At 36.2% G+C, this 19,280-nt stretch overlaps 2 protein-coding genes across 4 annotated transcripts; one reads left to right on the top strand and one right to left on the bottom strand.

Annotated features, from left to right (window-relative positions):
• The first annotated feature begins 471 nt into the window (after positions 1–471).
• LOC109244047 (bifunctional purple acid phosphatase 26-like) lies at positions 472–6,939 on the top strand. 3 transcript variants are annotated; one of them, XM_019411075.1, is made up of 10 exons: positions 472–587; positions 1,485–1,705; positions 2,476–2,676; positions 3,260–3,371; positions 3,688–3,914; positions 4,089–4,227; positions 4,734–4,954; positions 5,378–5,499; positions 5,603–5,764; positions 6,577–6,939. In XM_019411075.1, exons 2-10 carry the CDS (start codon positions 1,541–1,543, stop codon positions 6,659–6,661), a joined length of 1,434 nt encoding a protein of 477 aa, XP_019266620.1. In that variant the 5' UTR covers positions 472–587; positions 1,485–1,540; the 3' UTR covers positions 6,662–6,939. The 3 variants fall into 3 exon arrangements, with proteins under 3 accessions (XP_019266620.1, XP_019266621.1, XP_019266622.1); XM_019411076.1 differs by lacking the exon at positions 472–587 and adding an exon at positions 594–686; XM_019411077.1 differs by lacking the exon at positions 472–587 and adding an exon at positions 740–820.
• A 566-nt stretch (positions 6,940–7,505) lies between these two features.
• On the bottom strand, positions 7,506–16,761 carry LOC109244046 (synaptotagmin-5-like). The gene is made up of 13 exons (XM_019411074.1): positions 16,197–16,761; positions 15,972–16,076; positions 14,714–14,764; positions 14,455–14,575; positions 13,435–13,559; positions 12,424–12,525; positions 11,579–11,653; positions 11,117–11,196; positions 10,643–10,793; positions 10,327–10,557; positions 9,604–9,897; positions 8,672–8,785; positions 7,506–7,915 (listed from the first exon to the last, which is right to left on the bottom strand). The coding sequence occupies exons 1-13, from the start codon at positions 16,299–16,301 to the stop codon at positions 7,766–7,768; spliced, it is 1,704 nt and encodes a 567-aa protein (XP_019266619.1). The 5' UTR covers positions 16,302–16,761; the 3' UTR covers positions 7,506–7,765.
• Positions 16,762–19,280: the final 2,519 nt, after the last annotated feature.

Genomic DNA, 19,280 nt, shown 5'->3' with positions numbered 1-19,280 from the left:
GTGATCATTTAAAAATAGCCAGTTTCAAAGGTAATCGTCACTTTTCATGTAAAGATAAATCTGAACGAAAACACTATTTAAAATCCGAAAAAATACTCCAGCATAATGTACTGGAGTTCCAGTATATTAAGTCTAATATACTGGAGTTCCAGTATAATATACTGATCCAGCATAATATACTGATCCAGCATAATATACTGGAGTTTGGAGCACCGGTGTTCCTGTCTCCGGTATATTATGTTGGAGCCAACAAAGTATACCAATCCAGCATAATATGCTGGAAGTTCATACACAGGTGCACCGAACTCCAGTAAATAGTGGCTATTTTCAATGACTTGGCAAACACTAGCTAGATCGTGCTATTTTAACCATAATTAAATATATATTGACTGAGACAACATATCTTGGATCCAATCTTGCGCCATTTCCTGTTGCTATTTTTACGTCTCCTACTCATCATTTATTACTTATACTCAACACTTTAGTCATCAAACAAGCAATACACTGAATGCTAATACCAACAACTCCACACAGCTACAACTTGCCAATAATATTTCACTCTCTAGTGGTTTCAGCCTAATTTCCAGGTATTCTTCCTATTATCACTTTCTTATTCTTCTAATGCACAACCAATTAGGATTTAAATTATAAACATTGATTGCTAACGATTCTTCGCCGGAGTAGGGGTAAGGTCTGCGTACCCCAGACCCCATCGCGGGATTCCATTGGATTGTTGTTATTGTTGATTGCTAAAGATATATTACACTACACTGAAGTCTAATAGAGTATATACTAGTAGATTAACTATCATTTTTATCAGGTTATCGATTAATGTTTATCATAAAAAATTTCTTGCAATTATCTTGTAAAGTAACCTGATTCTGTAAATATGTTTGATATTGTCAGTGTATAAACTTAAACTCCACATTCATTTATGTGGTATGATGCATGTTTTCATGAGTTTGAGTTTGAGTTTGACTTACATCCACCGACGGTATAAAGTATTTTTACACTATTATATCACTTTTACCTCTTGAAGTAGGTAACTTGTCTTATTTTCAAGAATACAAAAATCCCACTTTTTATCGATAATTACCTGCAAATTACAGGTGAATCCAGGATTTGAAGGTTGCGGGTGCACTTTTAGATTCAACCAAAATCTATTTTGTATATAAGTTGCCCACTACCTATTATCTAAGAACATATACCTGTATACATAACTTTACGGATGTCGGTGACGCCTCTCGATATAGCATAGGTCCGCCCCTGCCTTTAAATATATTTTATGTATCCTGATAGTGTAGAAAGTTTTACACAGTAAGATTATTGTATAAGTTAAACTCTTTTAGTAATATGTTCATGAAAACTGGAGTTTTCTTCTAAAATGGAAACAAAACGCATTCTTTGACATATGCAGCTATCATTTCTTTATCCAAACTTCTGTTTCTAATTACTACAATAATATTGGTTCTTTCTTGATGCAGTGAATTCATCAATTGGTGTTACTGAAATCTTGTTACTTGAGACTTGAGAGGAGTCAATGTTGCTTCATCTCTTCTTTTCGTTGTCCGTCTTTTTGACATTGATAGACAATGGGAATGCTGGTATAACGAGTTCATTTATTCGTAATGAATGGCCATCTGTGGATATTCCTCTTGACAATGAGGTTTTTGCAGTTCCTAAGGGTTATAACGCTCCACAGCAAGTAAGTTACCTTAACTTTGTTCATTTGATCTTTCATAAGAAAATATCTGTGAATTAGTGTAATGTTCTTGTAACCGGTTCAGGAACTCGAGATAATTCAATTCGAGTAGCATGATTTCCTTTTCTTTTCTTTGAGCCGAGGGTCTATCGAAAACAGCCTCTCTACCTACCCAGGGTAGGGGTAGGGGTAGGGGTAAGGTCTGCGTACACACTACTCTTCCCAGACCCCACGAGTATGGGATTCCACTGGGTTGTTGTTGTTGTTGTTGTTTACAATGAAACATAATTGGTAACGGTATAGAATTTTTATTGAAATTTGAACCCCTTGAAGTATTAAGACAGATTTGTAGGCTATGTTGCTCGGATCCTCCAAAATGTTGCCGAACTTTTGAAGGATCCAACAAACACCTGGCGGCATTTTTGAAGCATCCGCGCAGCATAGCTTTTAGGTAGCGGCATTTTTGAAGCATCCGCGCAGCATAGCTTTTAGGTAGAATAATTTCAAAGTCAAGTAGTATTACATATTTGATCTTCAAATTGCAAAGTTGCCTATAACCACTATATAATAGAATGAGAAATTACATGATGAAAAAATAAATTGTAAAATATCGACTACACTCATAATCTTCGAGCGCAATTTACTGTTTCAGCTCATATATTCAAAGATCATGACAAGCTAGAATGCCATTTTCGCTTTGTGACTACTGTAGATAAAGTGCAGGTTTTTTCATGCTAAAGTTCTAAAATGCTAATAACTTCATTCTACTATAGGTGCATATAACACAGGGCGACTATGAAGGGAAGTCAGTCCTAGTTTCGTGGATTACGCCTGATAAACCGGGGCCTAGTCAAGTACGTTACGGATTATCTGAGGAAAAATATGCGTTTACAGCTGAGGGATCAGTAACAAACTACACATTTTACAACTACACGTCTGGCTATATACATCAGTGCTTTCTTGATGGCCTTGAGGTAATTAGAATTCTCGTTTTTATAGTTTTGGAAGACGAAAGAATCACGATGTCATCTCTTCATTTAAGGGTCATATACATCACACAAATGTCTCCATGTGACCTATTGGTCATGGGTTCGAGCGGTGGAAGCAGCCACTAGTGCTTGCAGTAGGATAGACTGTCTACATCATACCCTTGCGGTGCGGCCCTTCCCCGGGTCCTGTGTGAACGCGGGATGCTTGTGCACCGGGCTGCCCTTTTTTATACATCACACAACTATATTAGCAAAAAGTATATAGTTGAGTTTTTTTCTCATATACCTTCAACAAACACACAAGTACCACTAAATTTGCTGCTTGGAAGTATTTCATTGCTGTAAGTTGGTAGTTTGATCACTTTTCTTAGTTTTTTTAAATATTTTTCCTCTTCAATTTTATGAGATTAAGTTGACTTGCCACACGGATTAAGAACAATAGGTTGATTAATGTTTTGGATATTGATAATAGCATATAAAGTTTCATGACACTAATGTTCCCTGATGTCTTAAATGCTATCCTCCATTTTCTATCTGGATTGACAGATTAGTTTTACCTTCGTTTCAGTATGACACGAAGTATTACTATGAAATTGGAGATGGTGACTCTGCTCGAAAGTTTTGGTTTGAAACTCCTCCAAAGGTTGATCCAGATGCTTCTTACAAATTTGGCATCATAGGTAAGTAGTTTATATTTTGTTACCCTTAGCCGCTTTCTGAAAGATTGTTGAACTTTACCGCATTATGATGTTTATATTATCTTTAGCTGAGGGTCATCGGAAACAGCCTCTCTACCGTCCAGGGTAGGAGTATAAGGTCTACGTACACACTATCCTTCCCATACCCCACTTGTGGGAACTCACTGGGTTTGTTGTTGTTGTATTGTTAGAGTTATTCAACATGGCAGTCTGAAAGATTACTAGTAGTTATGACAATAAGAATTCAACAATCCAATGAAGCAACTCTTCAGTGTTCAATGCATTGTTCTTTCCTCAGGTGATCTAGGACAAACATATAACTCTCTTTCAACGCTTCAGCATTACATGGATAGTGGAGCGAAGAGCGTACTATTTGTAGGAGATCTCTCTTACGCGGACAGATATAAGTATCATGATGTCGGTGTCCGTTGGGATACATGGGGCCGCTTTGTTGAACAAAGTGCAGCATATCAACCTTGGATTTGGTCAGCCGGAAATCATGAGATAGAATATATGCCGTATATGGTAAAGTTCTGCAACACAGCTCAAGTTCAGATGTTTAAGATAATGTTGTTTCCTGCTATATTCTACTTGAGACCAATTCTTCCTTATTCATGTCTGATTCAAACATGTCAAGTGCTTATGCCTCATTCCTACAATGTTTAAAAATTGACTGTTTTTTTTTTCCATTATACACAGGGGGAAGTAACTCCATTCAAGTCATATCTGTACAGATATCCTACACCTTATCAAGCTTCAAAAAGCAGTAGCCCACTTTGGTATTCCATCAGGAGGGCATCTGCTCACATAATTGTGCTATCAACCTATTCTCCTTTCGGTATGTCCCGTTTCATTGTCTTGATTCTTGATTTTCTTAAAGCGAAGCAACAACGTTTCATTGTCTTGATTCTTGATTTTCCTAAGTCGAGGGTCTACCGGAAACAACCTCTCTACCTTCTCGAAGGTAGGGGTAAGGTCTGCGAACACACCACCCTTCCCAACCCCTACTTGTGGGATTATACTGGTTTTGTTATTTTTGTTGTATAGAGATGGAAAAATGTTTCTTGTTCTTTTTGGCTGTGGGAGTAAGCATCATTTCATGTATGTATTTCTCTTTGTAAGGGGAGCCTTGAAGTAACGGTGAAGTTGTCTCAATGTGACCTATAGGTCATGGGTTCAAGCCGTGAAATCAGCCACTGATGCTTGCGTCAGGATAGGCTGTCTACATCATACCCCTTAGGATGCGGCCCTTTCTCGAACCCTACGTGAATGCGCGATGCTTTGTGCACCAAGCTGTACTTTTATCATTTAGTTACTTAGTCTTTTATGTCTCTAATCATGCAGTAAAATATACACCACAATGGAAGTGGCTGAGAGAGGAATTAAAGAATGTGGACAGAGAGAAGACTCCTTGGCTTATAGTTCTTATGCATGTTCCTATCTACAACACTAATGTAGCCCATTTTATGGAGGGTGAAAGTATGAGATCCGTATTCGAAGGATGGTTCGTTGAACACAAAGTTGATGTAATCTTTGCCGGCCATGTCCATGCCTACGAACGATCAGTAAGTCGCTTCATTTCATCATACTGGCATTGCTTCTTTTCTCAGGACAAAGAAAATAAAATAGAAAAATGTGATACAGATCTGCATTTTTCCCCCAGAAGAAAGAGACCACTACTGACTTGTAAATAGGAATTAGTTTGATAGAATTCAGTTTCACTTTACTATCTTGTCTTAGTACCAGTGGCGGAGCCAGGATTTTCACTAAGAGGGGTCAAAATATAAAGAAGTAAAGCCGTAAATAAGCCAAGGGGGTCAATATATAGTGTATATATACATAAGAATAAAATTACCTGGCTACACAGTTAGCTTTCCGATGAAGGGGTGTCAATTACATGTGGCTCCGCCACTGCTTGGTGCGATATTCAACTTTTCCGCCTTGTGATAATTATGTTAAGATTTGCTAAATGGCTTCTATTTTTTCAGTATCGCGTGTCAAATATACACTATAATGTCTCGAGTGGTGATCCTTATCCCGTACCAGATAAAGCAGCTCCCGTGTACATAACAGTTGGTGATGGAGGAAATCAAGAAGGTCTTGCTTCAAGGTAAGTTTATACTGTGTGGATTGATTATTTTACTTATGTTTTCAACATCTTTTAACTTCTTAACTTGTTCTGAAACTATATATTCATTTGTTTATCTGTGCAGATTTAGAGATCCTCAACCAGATTATTCTGCATTCCGCGAAGCCAGTTATGGTCATTCGACGCTAGAGATTAAGAACAGAACACATGCATTATACCATTGGAACAGAAATGACGACGGAAAGAAAGTTAAAATTGACTCGTTCGTGTTACATAACCAGTACTGGTCAGTATGATCTCTTTCTCATTAAAATCGACTCGTTCATGTAGATATGTCAGTATGATTCTAGCTTAACAGCTTGTTTCACTTCCACATTTCTCATATTCTTCTACTGTGTATACTTCAGTCTTTATATGTAATGCTGTTTGACGTTTAAGTATGTTTGCTAATCCACCCTTCTACTTGATCAATCAGCTTATTCTAGTTCGCCTTGATCTGAACAAGCAATGTGGAATTAACTTATATAGACTGACAGTATAAAGAATTTTTATGCTATCAATGTATTTTAACATGGAAGGGGAGCCTTGGCATAACTGGTAACGTTGTTGTCATGTGACCAGGACGTCACGGGTTCGAGCCGTGGAAACAGCCTCTTACAGAAATGTAGGGTAAGGCTACATACAATAGACCCTTGTAGTCCGGTTCTTCTCCGAACCCCGCGCATAGCGGGAGCTTAGTGCACCGGACTGCCCTTTTAGTGTATTTTAACTTGGAAGGGGAGACTTGGAGCAACGGTCAAGTTGTCTCCGTTGACCTATAGGTCACGGGTTTGAGCCGTGGAATCAGCCACTGATGCTTGAATCAGGGTAGGCTGTCTACATCACACCCCTCTCTTCTCCAGACCCTGCGTGAGAGCAAGATGCTTTCTGCACCGGATAGTCCTTTAGTGTATTTTAACATGTTGCAACAGGTAATATATCTTATTTTCCAAGAACTAATCCCACTTATTATGGACGGTTACCTGTAGTCGCCTTTTAAGTGAACTTTTATACTGTTAGTATATAAAAATTAAACTGAAGCAACTTATGCTCATGCAGGGGAAGCAATCATCACAGGAGAAAGTTGAACAAAAATCATCTCCATTCAGTCATTTTAAACAGGGCTTCAACTGCACAATTATGAAACAAATTTCTGGAGCATACTGAATATGGATCATTACAATAACAACAACAACAACAAGCTCAGTGATTTCTCACAAACGGGGTCTGAATATGGATCGTTCAAAATAAAAAATTTGAGTTTGTGCTGTTCATTGCATCATTTCAGTTTGAAAAAGCTATATTCTGATATTATGCTGTTGTTGCTTAATTCACAACGCATTCACTTCATTAATTCATTCATTTGTTATTTCGTACTTAGAATGTTAGCCTGAGATGAATTTAAGTTGAGAAACATGGTCAGTGAGAATTCGTATAACAAACCCCAACTTGTTGAGATTGAGAAATAATTGTTGTTGCATATAACCAACCCCAGGAAAATGACACCCAATTCCATGTTAACCAAGTAAATACTTCAAACTATGGAGATCATTTAACTATGGAGAGAAAGACTCGGAAGGTACTAAAAAGACACCAACAAAATTTCTTCTTGAAGCTTTAGAGGCCATTCTCATAAATGAACTCACTAAATGATACTATTACCATTTTAACTATAACCGAGAAATCTCCGAGGCCAAGTTGGCACACAGTTTAAAACTCGGTGGATGATGACACACCCCTCTAGTCTTCTCCACTTGGCTCTTATCTACAATAAAGTTCGAACTCGTGACGTGCAACTAACTCACATGTCAGAGCTTGTGCTTTTACCATTGAACCAAAGTCCGCGGCAAGAATGTTACTTTTCAACATATCCTAATGTCAAAATCAACTTCTGCACCTAATTACAAATCCAAAAACCTTAGTACTCTTGTTGCTATGTGATATAAGTGGCTTTCAATGAACAGAAAGTAAAATAGGTAGTAGCAGTACATAATCAATATCAAGAGGCTGAGCATTTCATTCCACATGTACTTTACTTGAAATATTACTCCATTTTATTCTTGTCCAGCTTCAACTTCAGTTTCTCTTTAGAAGTTTCACAACTTTACATTATCTCTCTTCTGCTTTAATCAAATCATGTACAGAAAATATTCGATTCTACGTAGTCTTTTCCAATCAATATCGGAATCAAAGAAACTTTACTCCCTGTATAAAACTACCAAGAATAAAAACTGAAGTTTGATGTTCATCATTGGGAGTCTCTATATAATGGCTGTGGGTTCCATTTGAGATGCAAGTTCAGTTTCCCTGATTTAGACTCGGATAGTTCGAAAGTGTCTTTATATTCACCTTCCATTAGAACCCTGGTTAAAGTCAGTATGCATTTTCCCATGAAATCCTGTGAAGAAGTTGTAAGAATTGGAAATGAATCAGTATAACAGTCAAGAAATAAGATACAAAAATGGTACTCTCCAAAGTTTACGCATAAGAAAAAAGAAAAGGAAAGAGCCCTTAAAAATATCATCTTGCATCTTGATTTATCGCATTGGTTTTTATATATCTTCCTACATGGAACTCCTTTTGCAGTTATATTTACCGTAACCTTAATGTTCTAAGCAGTTCACATGCTAAGGGAGATCGTACAAACTAATGACTACTTATCGAAGCACCATTGAAACCATAAATGAAAAAGAGAAAACCACAAAGAAACAAAGGGTCAATTTTACCAATTCAAAGTTTTAGTAAAGCGCTCACATAGTGAGTTACTTCAGCTAAAGAAAACATCACAACAATGAAATTGTTCGTTTGGAATTTTTCTGAAAAGCTAATCATTGGTTCTTCTCTCCATCGGAACAATAGGGCCGCTATGGTCATTACTAAACTTGTTGAAGAGATGAAATATAACCAAGGTATATCCTTTTTTATCAGAGGTTGAATAGATCATCAGAAGAAGAATTATGCCAAATATTAGGATACATTCTGAAAAAATCAAACTTCCCTCAAAGAGAAGCAAATGGAAGGCTTTCAAAAGTTGGTATCTGGAAAGATACTACAGGTGTTAAACAAGTCCATAACGATAATTTTGCACGAGGACAAGCGGACAACAATTGTCATTGGGTAAACATATATTTTATTAAAGGACAGATACTCTTACCTTTCCAAATGTGTCATGGTCCCAGACTTCCACAATTAGCATATCATGTAATCCGTCCTCAACAACAAAGTCAAAAGTCTGATTCCAAACTGGATTTAGACTTTCATTTACGACCTAAGGAAAACAGATAATCAGCATTATATATATTTTTTGGCAAGTGATAATTAGCATTATATCTAGTTATGAATGAAGAGTATCAAGGCAAGTTACTCTAAACAAGGATAAATAAACGTTAGATGTGCTCAGATGTTGTGACATGGACAGTGAAGATTCATATAGCTTACCCCAACTTCTTTTGGATTACGGTATAGTTGTTGTAAGTAAGATTCAGCACTATATCATGCTATGGATAATGAGTATCAAGCCAAATTGCACTAAACAAGGATAATTCACATCATATAAGCTCAAATATTGCGACATGGACAGTCATGTAGCTGACCCCAACTTGCTTTGAATTACGGTGTAGTTGTTGTAAGTAACATTCAGCACTATATCTAGTTATGAATGATGAGTATCAAGACAAATTACACTAAACAAGGATAATACGTGGTTTCCATAGACTAAATGTTAGCAGAGGCAGATCCAGGATTTGAACCTTATGGGTTCGAGTTCGGGTTTCTATATTTTTGATGAGTTCTTCAAGATCGGGATTCTACCACAATTCATTTGATTTAATGGGTACGAAATCGATTTTGTACTTATCTAGTGTATTCTTTTAACACAAGGGTCCGAACCAAAGCTACTGGGTTCTAATGAACCCATATCTATAACGCTACATCCACCCTTGAATATTAGGTGGAGGACAAGAGGAAAGTTAAAAATCTAGATCCAAAAATGAGGATTATTTCTTTTCCTACTTACCAAAGAAGGAAAGAAATTATTTACTGAATTTACTGAGAAGTCAACAATTAAATAAGAAGAAGAAAGGATACCCTGGTTTTGTTCTTGATTTGAGCCTTCTTCATAATCAGCACGGCGTAGGGGTCAGCCTTCCCCCCTATATCAGCTGGGGGCAGGTCATCAGCTGATATCACTGTAACAGAAAGTACCCCTCGTACTATTACTTCCCTTCTTTTGCTGATTTCACCTCCATTTGGACTACTTTCTTTTCCTTCTACCCCACTTTTAAGAACCCTCTCTAATGAAGTCATTGTCTCAGTCTGAGAAAAAGGGTTAGTTAACCCATTCTTCATGCCAATGGGGCAATACAATAGCTCCAAGTGCACCTAACCAAAGATAATGAGAAGAGTTCAAACGGAGAGCACACAGACTATTGTAGGTGTTCTGCTCAAAATATCAAGAGAAATATATTTTCCTACATAGGACTAAAGAAATGGCGATCGAGAATATATAGAGTTTTGATGAGGTCCGGCGCCATAAGGGAAAGTAAATCACTGCCCATAATTTTCCTACATAGGACTAAAGAACGGCAATCGAGACCATATCAATTATTAGCAGCAGTATCGGTGCCACTCATTTTGAACAGTAAAATGCTGTTTAATTTAGTTGTTGCTGAAAATATCACTATTCCAGTATTTGGATTTTTTGCACATATATTTCCATCAGATTTCCGAGTGCTATGTACGTATATTTCCAGCTACTGCAGAATCTATCGAAACGTGGCCAAGGAAAGTAAAGGGAGTTGCAGTCGTCACCTGGCCCCTATTTTTCTGGTCTCTCTGAATCTCCAAATCTTTCACTAGCTTTAACCAAATATCCTTTACTTTACCAGGCTCAAGCTCATTCAAACGGATATGAGCACATCCAAGTAGTTCAGCTGACTGAAGACCTTCATCGTCGTAGATTTTTACCACCAAGTGTTGTGTCAGTGGATCTTCAACTACAAACTCAAAATGCTCATTCCAGATTGGGTTCAAATCGTTGTTCTGAAAAAGAACATTATTTACTTTAATCCTAACTTTTATCAATAAATTAAAGAAACTTTTCCAGGGAAAAGGATGAATAACTTACAATTATTTTGCTCTTCTTCATTCTATCTCGTATAGGGCGTACGTATAATACAGCGAAAGGATCAGATTTTCCAATGAGGTCTTTATTTGTTAACTCCTTTGCTTGAATAAGTTTCACCTCCAATACTCCAGTAGGCTTCAGTTCAAGGTCACTGGTACGAGAAAATAGAATGTCAATAAGGATTTTACAGCTCCAATCAAAACATGAGATAATTACGACATTGCATGAGATAACGTTTTGACTTTTCTAGCTCAATGCAAAATGGATGGAAGTCCGAAACAAGTCGAGGGAACAACTCTCCAAAACTTAATCCAAAATTCTGTCTTTGGAAATCTTATATTTGGAAAGGTCCTTCTGAGGTTCAATGAGAAGCTAAATGTGTTTGATTGGACCAAAAATTGGGAAGGCAGCGCAAAGACAAAATTAGGTGGTGAAACTGAGATTGTTCAAAGAATCCATTGTTAATATCAATACCTATAATCCCCAGGTAAAATGGGAATAACTTTTCGAACCGGCCATGTGATAGAGTCTTCAATAGCGTCCCGGATGGTTCCCTGGAGAAAAAAGTTCATCTTAGTACACTTAGTGTAGTAAATTATAACTAACATTTGTTAAGCATTCCATTTTTTGATTGCATAAAAAAGTTCAAGTTCATGCAAACAACTCAAAGCAGCAAATCCGTTGTTCCTCTCTTTTCTCGAATTAGTAGTCTTATAGAATGCATCGAGACACAAAAGAACTGTTATTTGAAAGTTTTCACCCAACAGTCAACACTCTTTGCTTCTCGTGAATGTATTATAGCTACTTCTGTTTGCCATTTCAAGTAAATACCGTTATCAATATCGAAATACAGAAGATTTAGGCAAGTGCATGACAAAATAGAATGTTTACCATGGAAACATGAGAAACAGATTAAGTGTTAAAGTTTGACCAAACCTCAATTGCATCAGAAAGGCCAGGAATTGCTGTCATGTCACCACCAATTACTTTAAGCGTAAAATCCAGCTTTTTCTGCAAGCAAAGAAATTTATTTGTCATTTTTCCTTTAGATTTTAGGTGTGAGATATGCACGTGGGTAGTCTTGTCCCGGCGAGAGTAAGTGCCATTTGCACAGACACGGGCAATGTAGAACTAAGATAGTAGCTGAGCCTGCTCCCTCTGGTCTTGCTTGAATTATATAAGTAGTTGAGAATTTTTTTATGAATGTATATTTATATTAAGTTCACACCCGTTGCCACAAAAGAGTAGTGGGTGCAATGATCAGCACCCACTGAATGTAAATCCTGACCGCCTTTTGTGTACACACATAAGATGCATATTGGAATGTTGTGTAGCAAGATACATACTTGAATTATCTTGAATATCAACATCCAAATTTTAATAGACATGTGACAAATCCTTGAATTGTTGACCGATTAATACTCAATCACTCAGAATCTATTTTTAATTCAAAATAAAAGAAAAGGCCTTAATATTAATTCGGGATTGTGTAAATAACATGCTTAAATTTTTTTATTTTAAGTATCAACACCATGCTTAAATTGTTTAAGGATAAGTATCAATAACATGCTTAAGTTGATTTCTGCACATGTATGTGCCATGTTGAGCAGACTCTCCAAAATAATGCCGCACCCGTGTCAAAATCCTCCAAAAATACACTACTTTTGGAGGATCCGACACGCACCCGGCAATATTTTTGGAGAATCCGAGCAACATAGTATATGTGCACAAAGTGATACACATGCAAATGAAAGATAAAAAAAAGAAAGTTTATACAACACCTTCTGCCTCAGAGAGTAACATACAGCTCCAAAGCAAGGAAACTCATCAACAAGTGGCCTGAAGATCAGCCTAAAAATACCAGTAAACCCAATGTTTTTCACCTAAATGAAAACAGATCAATAATCACAAAGTTAAAATCATTTTCATAAAAGTTAGAACATAGCATGATGCAAATATTTCAGGAACTAAAATAGAAACTTGCATGGATAAATTAGTGACGGTGTTAAAAGGGACAAGTAGTCGGAAAAAGTAATGGCTATTTTTCCATGATAGAGTCATGGAAAAAGTAGAATATACAAGAAACTATTCATTGCAAAATACAAGAGTAGAAGGTTTACACAGATAGTTGAGAAGACTCTTTAGTGCCTTGACAGCAAAACAGAACAATGAGAAAGCACATATTTGAAGTTACATCAAAGCTCTTAACATGACGCTCGTGGACAAATTAAAAAGACAACAAATTACATCAAGATAATACCATAGTTGCTTCTGTAGCTAGTAGCTATAACAAATTGAGTTGGCATATTACACTGGCAGAAAAAAGTGGTCGACATCGGACAAAAGGATCCAGCTTTCATGAAGATACTTGATACTTTTGGGGGAAAATAGTATTCACGAAGGGAAAATGAAACAAAACAGTAAGATGTATATATTACTAGTATCTTCTTTCTTCACTCTTAAAGCGAGCAACTCATTTAGATCAATATTAAGGAAGTATTGCAGGGAATATAATGACATTAACATTTCATGTCGTGTTCAGTCCAAGTAAAAAAACACATAAGCATGAGCATGTCCATGCAAATCATATGGGATAACCTGCAACTGTAAGGCATAAATACAGACTACTTAAGCTAAAACAATTGTTTGCTCCATCAACCAATTCCAATGTGTCCTTCAATTTGAGTAATTCGCGGAGAAAAACAATAAAATTTGCATCTCAGCAGAAATTAGGACCATATCATGTGGAGCAGTTAAAGCATGCGGCACAGCTCTGAGGTGCAACTAATTACCTGCACTGGTAATGCTACACCAACATAAGTCTTGATATCGAGTATTATGCTTGGGTTCCCATCCCATTGCATCTCTAATTCCATGGTAATACCACCCTCACTTCCATCTTCAATAATAGAAATCCCTGCAATGAAACATCAATATGAGATCAAGCATTTGTTAAATATCACGTGATTTATCCTCACAAGCAGTTTCTTTTATTAAGGAGTAAACTGACACTAGAAACGACGTCACCACAATAGCTCTATGAGGTTCGGATGCCTATTATACCCCTGCCAATCTCAACTTATTTGCCACATTTTGACTTCTCAAGGAGGTTAAAAATGGCAGGGAGATGCTAATATACTTCAAACATACGCATGGTAAAAAGAACTAGGGACCGATAAATTCGTTCATATGTATAAGTGACTCCTAAAACTTTTAAGTAGTACAATATGCAAGAGCTTTGAATAGTTAAAGAAACAAAGGACATGATCAAAACTTTTGGGAAGATAATAAAGGTTGGTAGAACGAACAAATCAGGTAAGAGGAAGTAAAACAAAAAGAACAAAGGACAAATGTTTTGGAAGAAAGGGACCACATAACATAAATATTTTGCTTCTTCTCCTATAAAAAGGGCAGCCCGGTGCACTAAGCTCCCGCTATGCGCGGGGTCCGGGGAAGGGCCGGATCACAAGGGTCTATTGTACGCAGCCTTACCCTACATTTCTGCAAGAGGCTATGTCTACGGCTCGAACCTGTGACCTCCTGGTCACATGCCAACAACTTTACCAGTTGCTTCTTCTCCTATACCATGACCAATTTCTTGTGATCATAACTTTTAGTAACAATGATTCCATGTATATGATCTAGCAGAAGGCAATCAACAGACACCCAATCTACGCGTCCATTTGCAAAAGTCGGTGAAATTAAATGAATAAGTAATTACCAACCACACACATATACACACAAATAGATAAAGCTAAAACGCTGGAATGAGTTGAGACACCTGAGGCATGTTATGACAGCCATCATCTAACCTGTGAATTGAGGAGCAACTGTACCAAGAGTGAATTTTGAAAATTTTAACGACGCCAAAATCACAGGCCTATATTGCTCCAAAACTGGCTCCACATTTGACTTTACCAGTTCTGATGCTGCCTGAATTACCATATAACCACACCAACTCAATTAGCAACAAAGAAGTTCCAACAATCAGAAATTAGAAAAGAAAAAAATAGAAAATTGCAGAATCCCAATAGAGTGGAAAATAAACTATATATAAACATTGAATCTAACCTCATCCACATATGGCCAGATCTTTTCAAGATGAGAATTAAGCCACTTCAACTGTAAGAACAAAATTGAAAAGGTCACTTTATTTCCACACAACAAACTAAATCACATGTATTATAGGGCAGCACGATGCACTAAGCACTAAGCTCCCGCTATGCGCGGGGTCCGAGGAAGGGCCGGACCACAAGGGTCTATTGTACGCAGTCTTACCCTGCATTTCTGCAAGAGGCTGCTTCCACAGCTTGAACCCGTGACCTCCTTGTCACAGTAGCAACTTTACTAGTTACGCCAAGGCTCCCCTTCTAAATCACACGTATTACAGATAGACATTAAACATAGTCCACAAAGGGACGGTCTAGTAACCACAGACCACAATCCGAACCACAATGCCCGAATTTTATCTCAATCTTCTTATGGTCACTATGCGCCCCAAAATAAATGACATTAATGGTGTGTTCGGTATGACAGACAATATTTTCCGAAAATTTGCCAAAAAATATTTTCTAGGGAAAATATTTCCACTAAAAGGGAGGGGGGACGGGGGGAGATTATCTCAACATCTACACGACTACACATTATTATCAATCTTCACTACTCAAATATTTTCATCAAAGCACTATCCAATTTGCTAACTCAATCTTCAATAAATGTTTCTTACCAGAAAAATTTTCACTTTTCCAACCAAACACCAAATTTTTTTCGGAAAATAAATAATTTTGTGGATTTCTGAAAAATGACTTCCGTCGTACAAAGCGCAACCTAAAGATAATTAAAGACTTCAGCTTTTGCTAATTATCTCAACTCTTAACTTCATATCTCTACTTTAACCGACACCTAAACATTATCATCAATCTTTACTACTCAAAACCACCAAAACACTATCAGATTTGCATATTATTATCAATCTTCAATAAAAAAAAGTAATTTTGGGAAGGGTTGTTCTCTTACTATCTTCCGCTTCGGTTTCCTAGTATCTTTCTGCTTGTCGCTATTGCTATTGCTATAGTTTTCTTCCATCTATTTTTCTGGTTCTTACATTATTGGTATCATTTTTTCCTAGCCTTTGGTGTTGATTATTGCTTGTTTCTATTGTTTTTTTCATCCTCTCGGGCCGAGGGTCTTTTTGGAAACAGCCTCTCTGCCTCCCAGGGTAGGAATAAGGTCTCCATACACACTAACCCCACTTGTTCAATAATGTTTTTCCCCAAAAAAAGACTTCCATCCTACCAAACACACCCTAAAGAGAAGCTAAAGATTTCACCTTTTGCTGATTGGAGAAAACAACCCAAGAAGGATGTTGTTCTGGTGTGAAGATCTTTCTTGAATCATCCACTGTCATTCTAGCAAATGCAGCAATTCCACTAGCCTTCACAATTCAACCAAAAAAAACACATAAATACAACAAAAAAAGACACCCCAAAAATGAAAATGTACTAAAAATCCAAACTTTGAAGTAAAAATAGCAAAAAGACTTTAGTTGACTTACCAGTTCAGTACGGTATTTAGATCTTGCATTTTCTGATTTAACAAAAGCAATTATTATAGCAAGTCCAAATGTAATACCAATCACAACTCCTAAAATAAATGACATTTTTTTTCTATTCTCCTCTTCCTTGTTCTATTTTTTTGTGTTGGAAGTGAAAGTGAAAACTGTTGAAAGATCTAAAAGCTGAGATTTTTAATCTGTTTTTTGGAGTTTTCTTAAGGTAGGGTTCTTCCAACAGGGAACTCTTTAAAAAATAAAAATAAAAAATAGTATCTTGAGATTCAATGAAACTGAAAATTGTTGGAAAATGTACTCAAAGGTGAGACTTTGAACCTGTTTTGGTTTTTTTGTGTGTGTGTGTGTGTGTTTTTTTTTTTTTTTTTTTTTTGTGGGGGTTTTGTTTTTCAAGAAAAAGAAGAAATTGATATCTGTAGAGCTAGAGGTTTTATTATTTATTTTTCTTTCTAGTTATAATCAAAGATTAGAGCGGCCATAACCGGCCAAAGACACTTTTTCGAAGTGTCCAAAGCAAAAGTTAGGAAAAGAAAGGAGGAATGTCATTTTCGGACAGGTGAGTTGACTATTAATGGGACCAAAATTTAGCCATTTATCTTTTGCCAAGTGATCAAATTATGTAATTCATCTTCCTTGATCTTTTATATTTATAATAAAATAATTTTTTTCATAAAATCGTACATTTCTGTTATAATTTTATGAATTTGAAATTATTGATTACTTGAAATTATTGTCTAATATAAGCTAGCGTTTGAATATAGATTTGGTTGAAATTTTTTTAAAAAACAAAAAAGAATTTTTGAAGATGAGATGAAAAATAATTTTTGAAACATAAAATTGTATTGGGACATGTATTTTATTTGAAAAAAAGTTGAAGTTTTACGAGTAGAAATTTTTAAAAACATGAATGGGCCCGCTTGGCCATAAAAAAATTTCACCTTTTTCCAAAAAACTTTCACTTTTTTTTAAAATTAGTGTTTGGCTATAAAATTCTTAATTTTCACTAGAAGATGAATTTTAGAATTTTTTGAAAATTTAAAAAACTCCAAGAAGTTGTTTTTCAACTTCAATCACTGATAAAAATTTAAAAACAACCCAAAATTGTATTCATGTCCAAACATAACTTTAATTTTCAAATACCATTTTCACTTGAAAATAAATCTTTTGGGGTGGGTTCTCCTTGGACAATTCCCCCTTAAATCATTTTTTTAGTCTTCATCATTTATTCCCCTTTATTTTAATAGGCGGCAGTCTTCTTCATCTGGCCGCATTGCATCAATATTTCAATTTTTTTTTCGAATTATACTATTCTTATGTCCAAACCCCCATGAAAACTAGTTGATACAACTTTTTGAAACTTGAAAAATTCATCTTCAAAAACTAATCACTTTTTACAATCAAAACATGTTTTCAATTTTTTTTGAAAAAAAACTCATGGTGGCCAAACAAGAGCGAAGTCTTTTTCTTTTGAGCAAACAGAAATATTTATATTAATACTACGTAGTGTTTAAGACATTACAGTCATACCCCATGTCGCTTAGGACACATTGATTACCCAGGCTTGCTAGTACATTACAAACAAATATTATTGTAATTGAGAGAGGGCCCTCAATGGAGCTTCTAAGGCTTTTTGTATTGGGTATCCAATTGATTTGCCAAATATTATTGTTGGATTGATAGTGAGGTGACCAAGTAATGCCTTTTAAGCAAATCTCCCATCCTTTTAGAATATTTTTCCAAATAAAAGAGTATGTATTCTTGGTTGTACTAGTGCCATATAAGGTGATGATAAGCTTTACCCATGGGGTTGTTGCGTTAGTGAGAAGTCTCACGCTAAGCCAATTAAGAGGCAAATATTTTTGCACTAGCATTACGAACACCTAGGCCCCCATTAGACTTTTGTTGGCATAAGGTAGACCATTTGATTAGATGGAGCTTTTTCTTTTCTGTAGTAGTGTCCTATATAAAGTCTCTTTGGACTTTATCAATGTTTATCAAGGTTTTTTTTTAAAGAAGGGTATATTACATATAGTGGTTTGGGATTGAATTCAAGCAAGATTGGGCTAGTGTAGTTCTTCCCGCAATGTTAATAAATCTAGTTTCCCAGGATGCCAGTTTTGCCGTCATTTTATCTATTATGAAGTGGTAGTCCGCAAGTCTTGGATTTTTGTTTAGGATGGGGAATCCTAAATAAGTACCAAATGATTCACTCTTCTTAACTCCTAAGTTGTTGGTGATATCCTTAATCGTGTTTGGCGAGCAGTTGTTTGAGAATATGATTTTTGATTTTGTAGCGTTTATACGTTGTCCTCATAGGCTACAAAAATAGTCTAGACCCATTTTTATGGTTTGGCGTGATTTATTGTTTGCTTTAGCCATTAATGTTAGGTCATCCGCGAAAAACAGGTGCGAAAAATGAGGGTTTTTCCTTCCTGTAGCAATAGGGTCCCAATTGCGAATATCTACTTGGTAATTAATGTATCTAGACAACATCTCCACACAAAGAATAAAGATATATGGCGATATAGGATCACCTTGCCTAATTCCTCGACTTGGTTCAAAGAAATTTGTGATGGTACCATTCACTAGAACCGCTATAGAGCTGGTGGAGACGCAATTTAGTAAGAGTTTGGAGAATTTAAGGGGAAAATTAAAGTATCTAAGTGTGCAATAGATGGAAGACCGTTCCAAACGATCAAAAGCCTTTTCGAGATCAATCTTAAGATCATATGACCTTGCTTTCCTTTTAATCTCTTCAAATTGGGAACTAACTCCTGGATAATGATTGCACTATCTGAGGCTCTTCTATGCTTCATGAAACTAGTTTGGAATGGACTAATAATTTGTTCTAGGAAGGGTTTGAGACGGTTTACAAGGATTTTAGTAACCGTTTTGTAGATAGTATTGCATGGGTCTAAAGTTCTTGAAATTATTAGCATTAGGAATTTTTGGAATTAGGCAAAGGTAGGTTTTGTTCATGTCTTTTGGGATTTCTTGATTGTTAAAAATATTATAACAAAGGTTCTTGACAAATTGCCTTATAATATTCCAATATCTTTGGAAGAAAAA

Source organism: Nicotiana attenuata, unplaced genomic scaffold (genome assembly GCF_001879085.1).
Source record: "Nicotiana attenuata strain UT unplaced genomic scaffold, NIATTr2, whole genome shotgun sequence".
Lineage (NCBI taxonomy): Eukaryota > Viridiplantae > Streptophyta > Magnoliopsida > Solanales > Solanaceae > Nicotiana > Nicotiana attenuata.
This window is presented reverse-complemented; position numbering and strand designations above follow the sequence as displayed.

Coding starts and splice junctions, on each gene's coding strand:
- LOC109244047 (XM_019411075.1), top strand. CDS start 1,541: ATGTTGCTTCATCTCTTCTTTTCGTTGTCCGTCTTTTTGACATTGATA. Junction 3,372..3,687: donor TTACAAATTTGGCATCATAG/GTAAGTAGTTTA, acceptor TTCTTTCCTCAG/GTGATCTAGGACAAACATAT. Junction 4,955..5,377: donor TCCATGCCTACGAACGATCA/GTAAGTCGCTTC, acceptor CTATTTTTTCAG/TATCGCGTGTCAAATATACA.
- LOC109244046 (XM_019411074.1), bottom strand. CDS start 16,301: ATGTCATTTATTTTAGGAGTTGTGATTGGTATTACATTTGGACTTGCT. Junction 11,654..12,423: donor GTTACTCTCTGAGGCAGAAG/GTGTTGTATAAA, acceptor CTTTGCTTGCAG/AAAAAGCTGGATTTTACGCT. Junction 7,916..8,671: donor ACCATGACACATTTGGAAAG/GTAAGAGTATCT, acceptor ACTTCTTCACAG/GATTTCATGGGAAAATGCAT.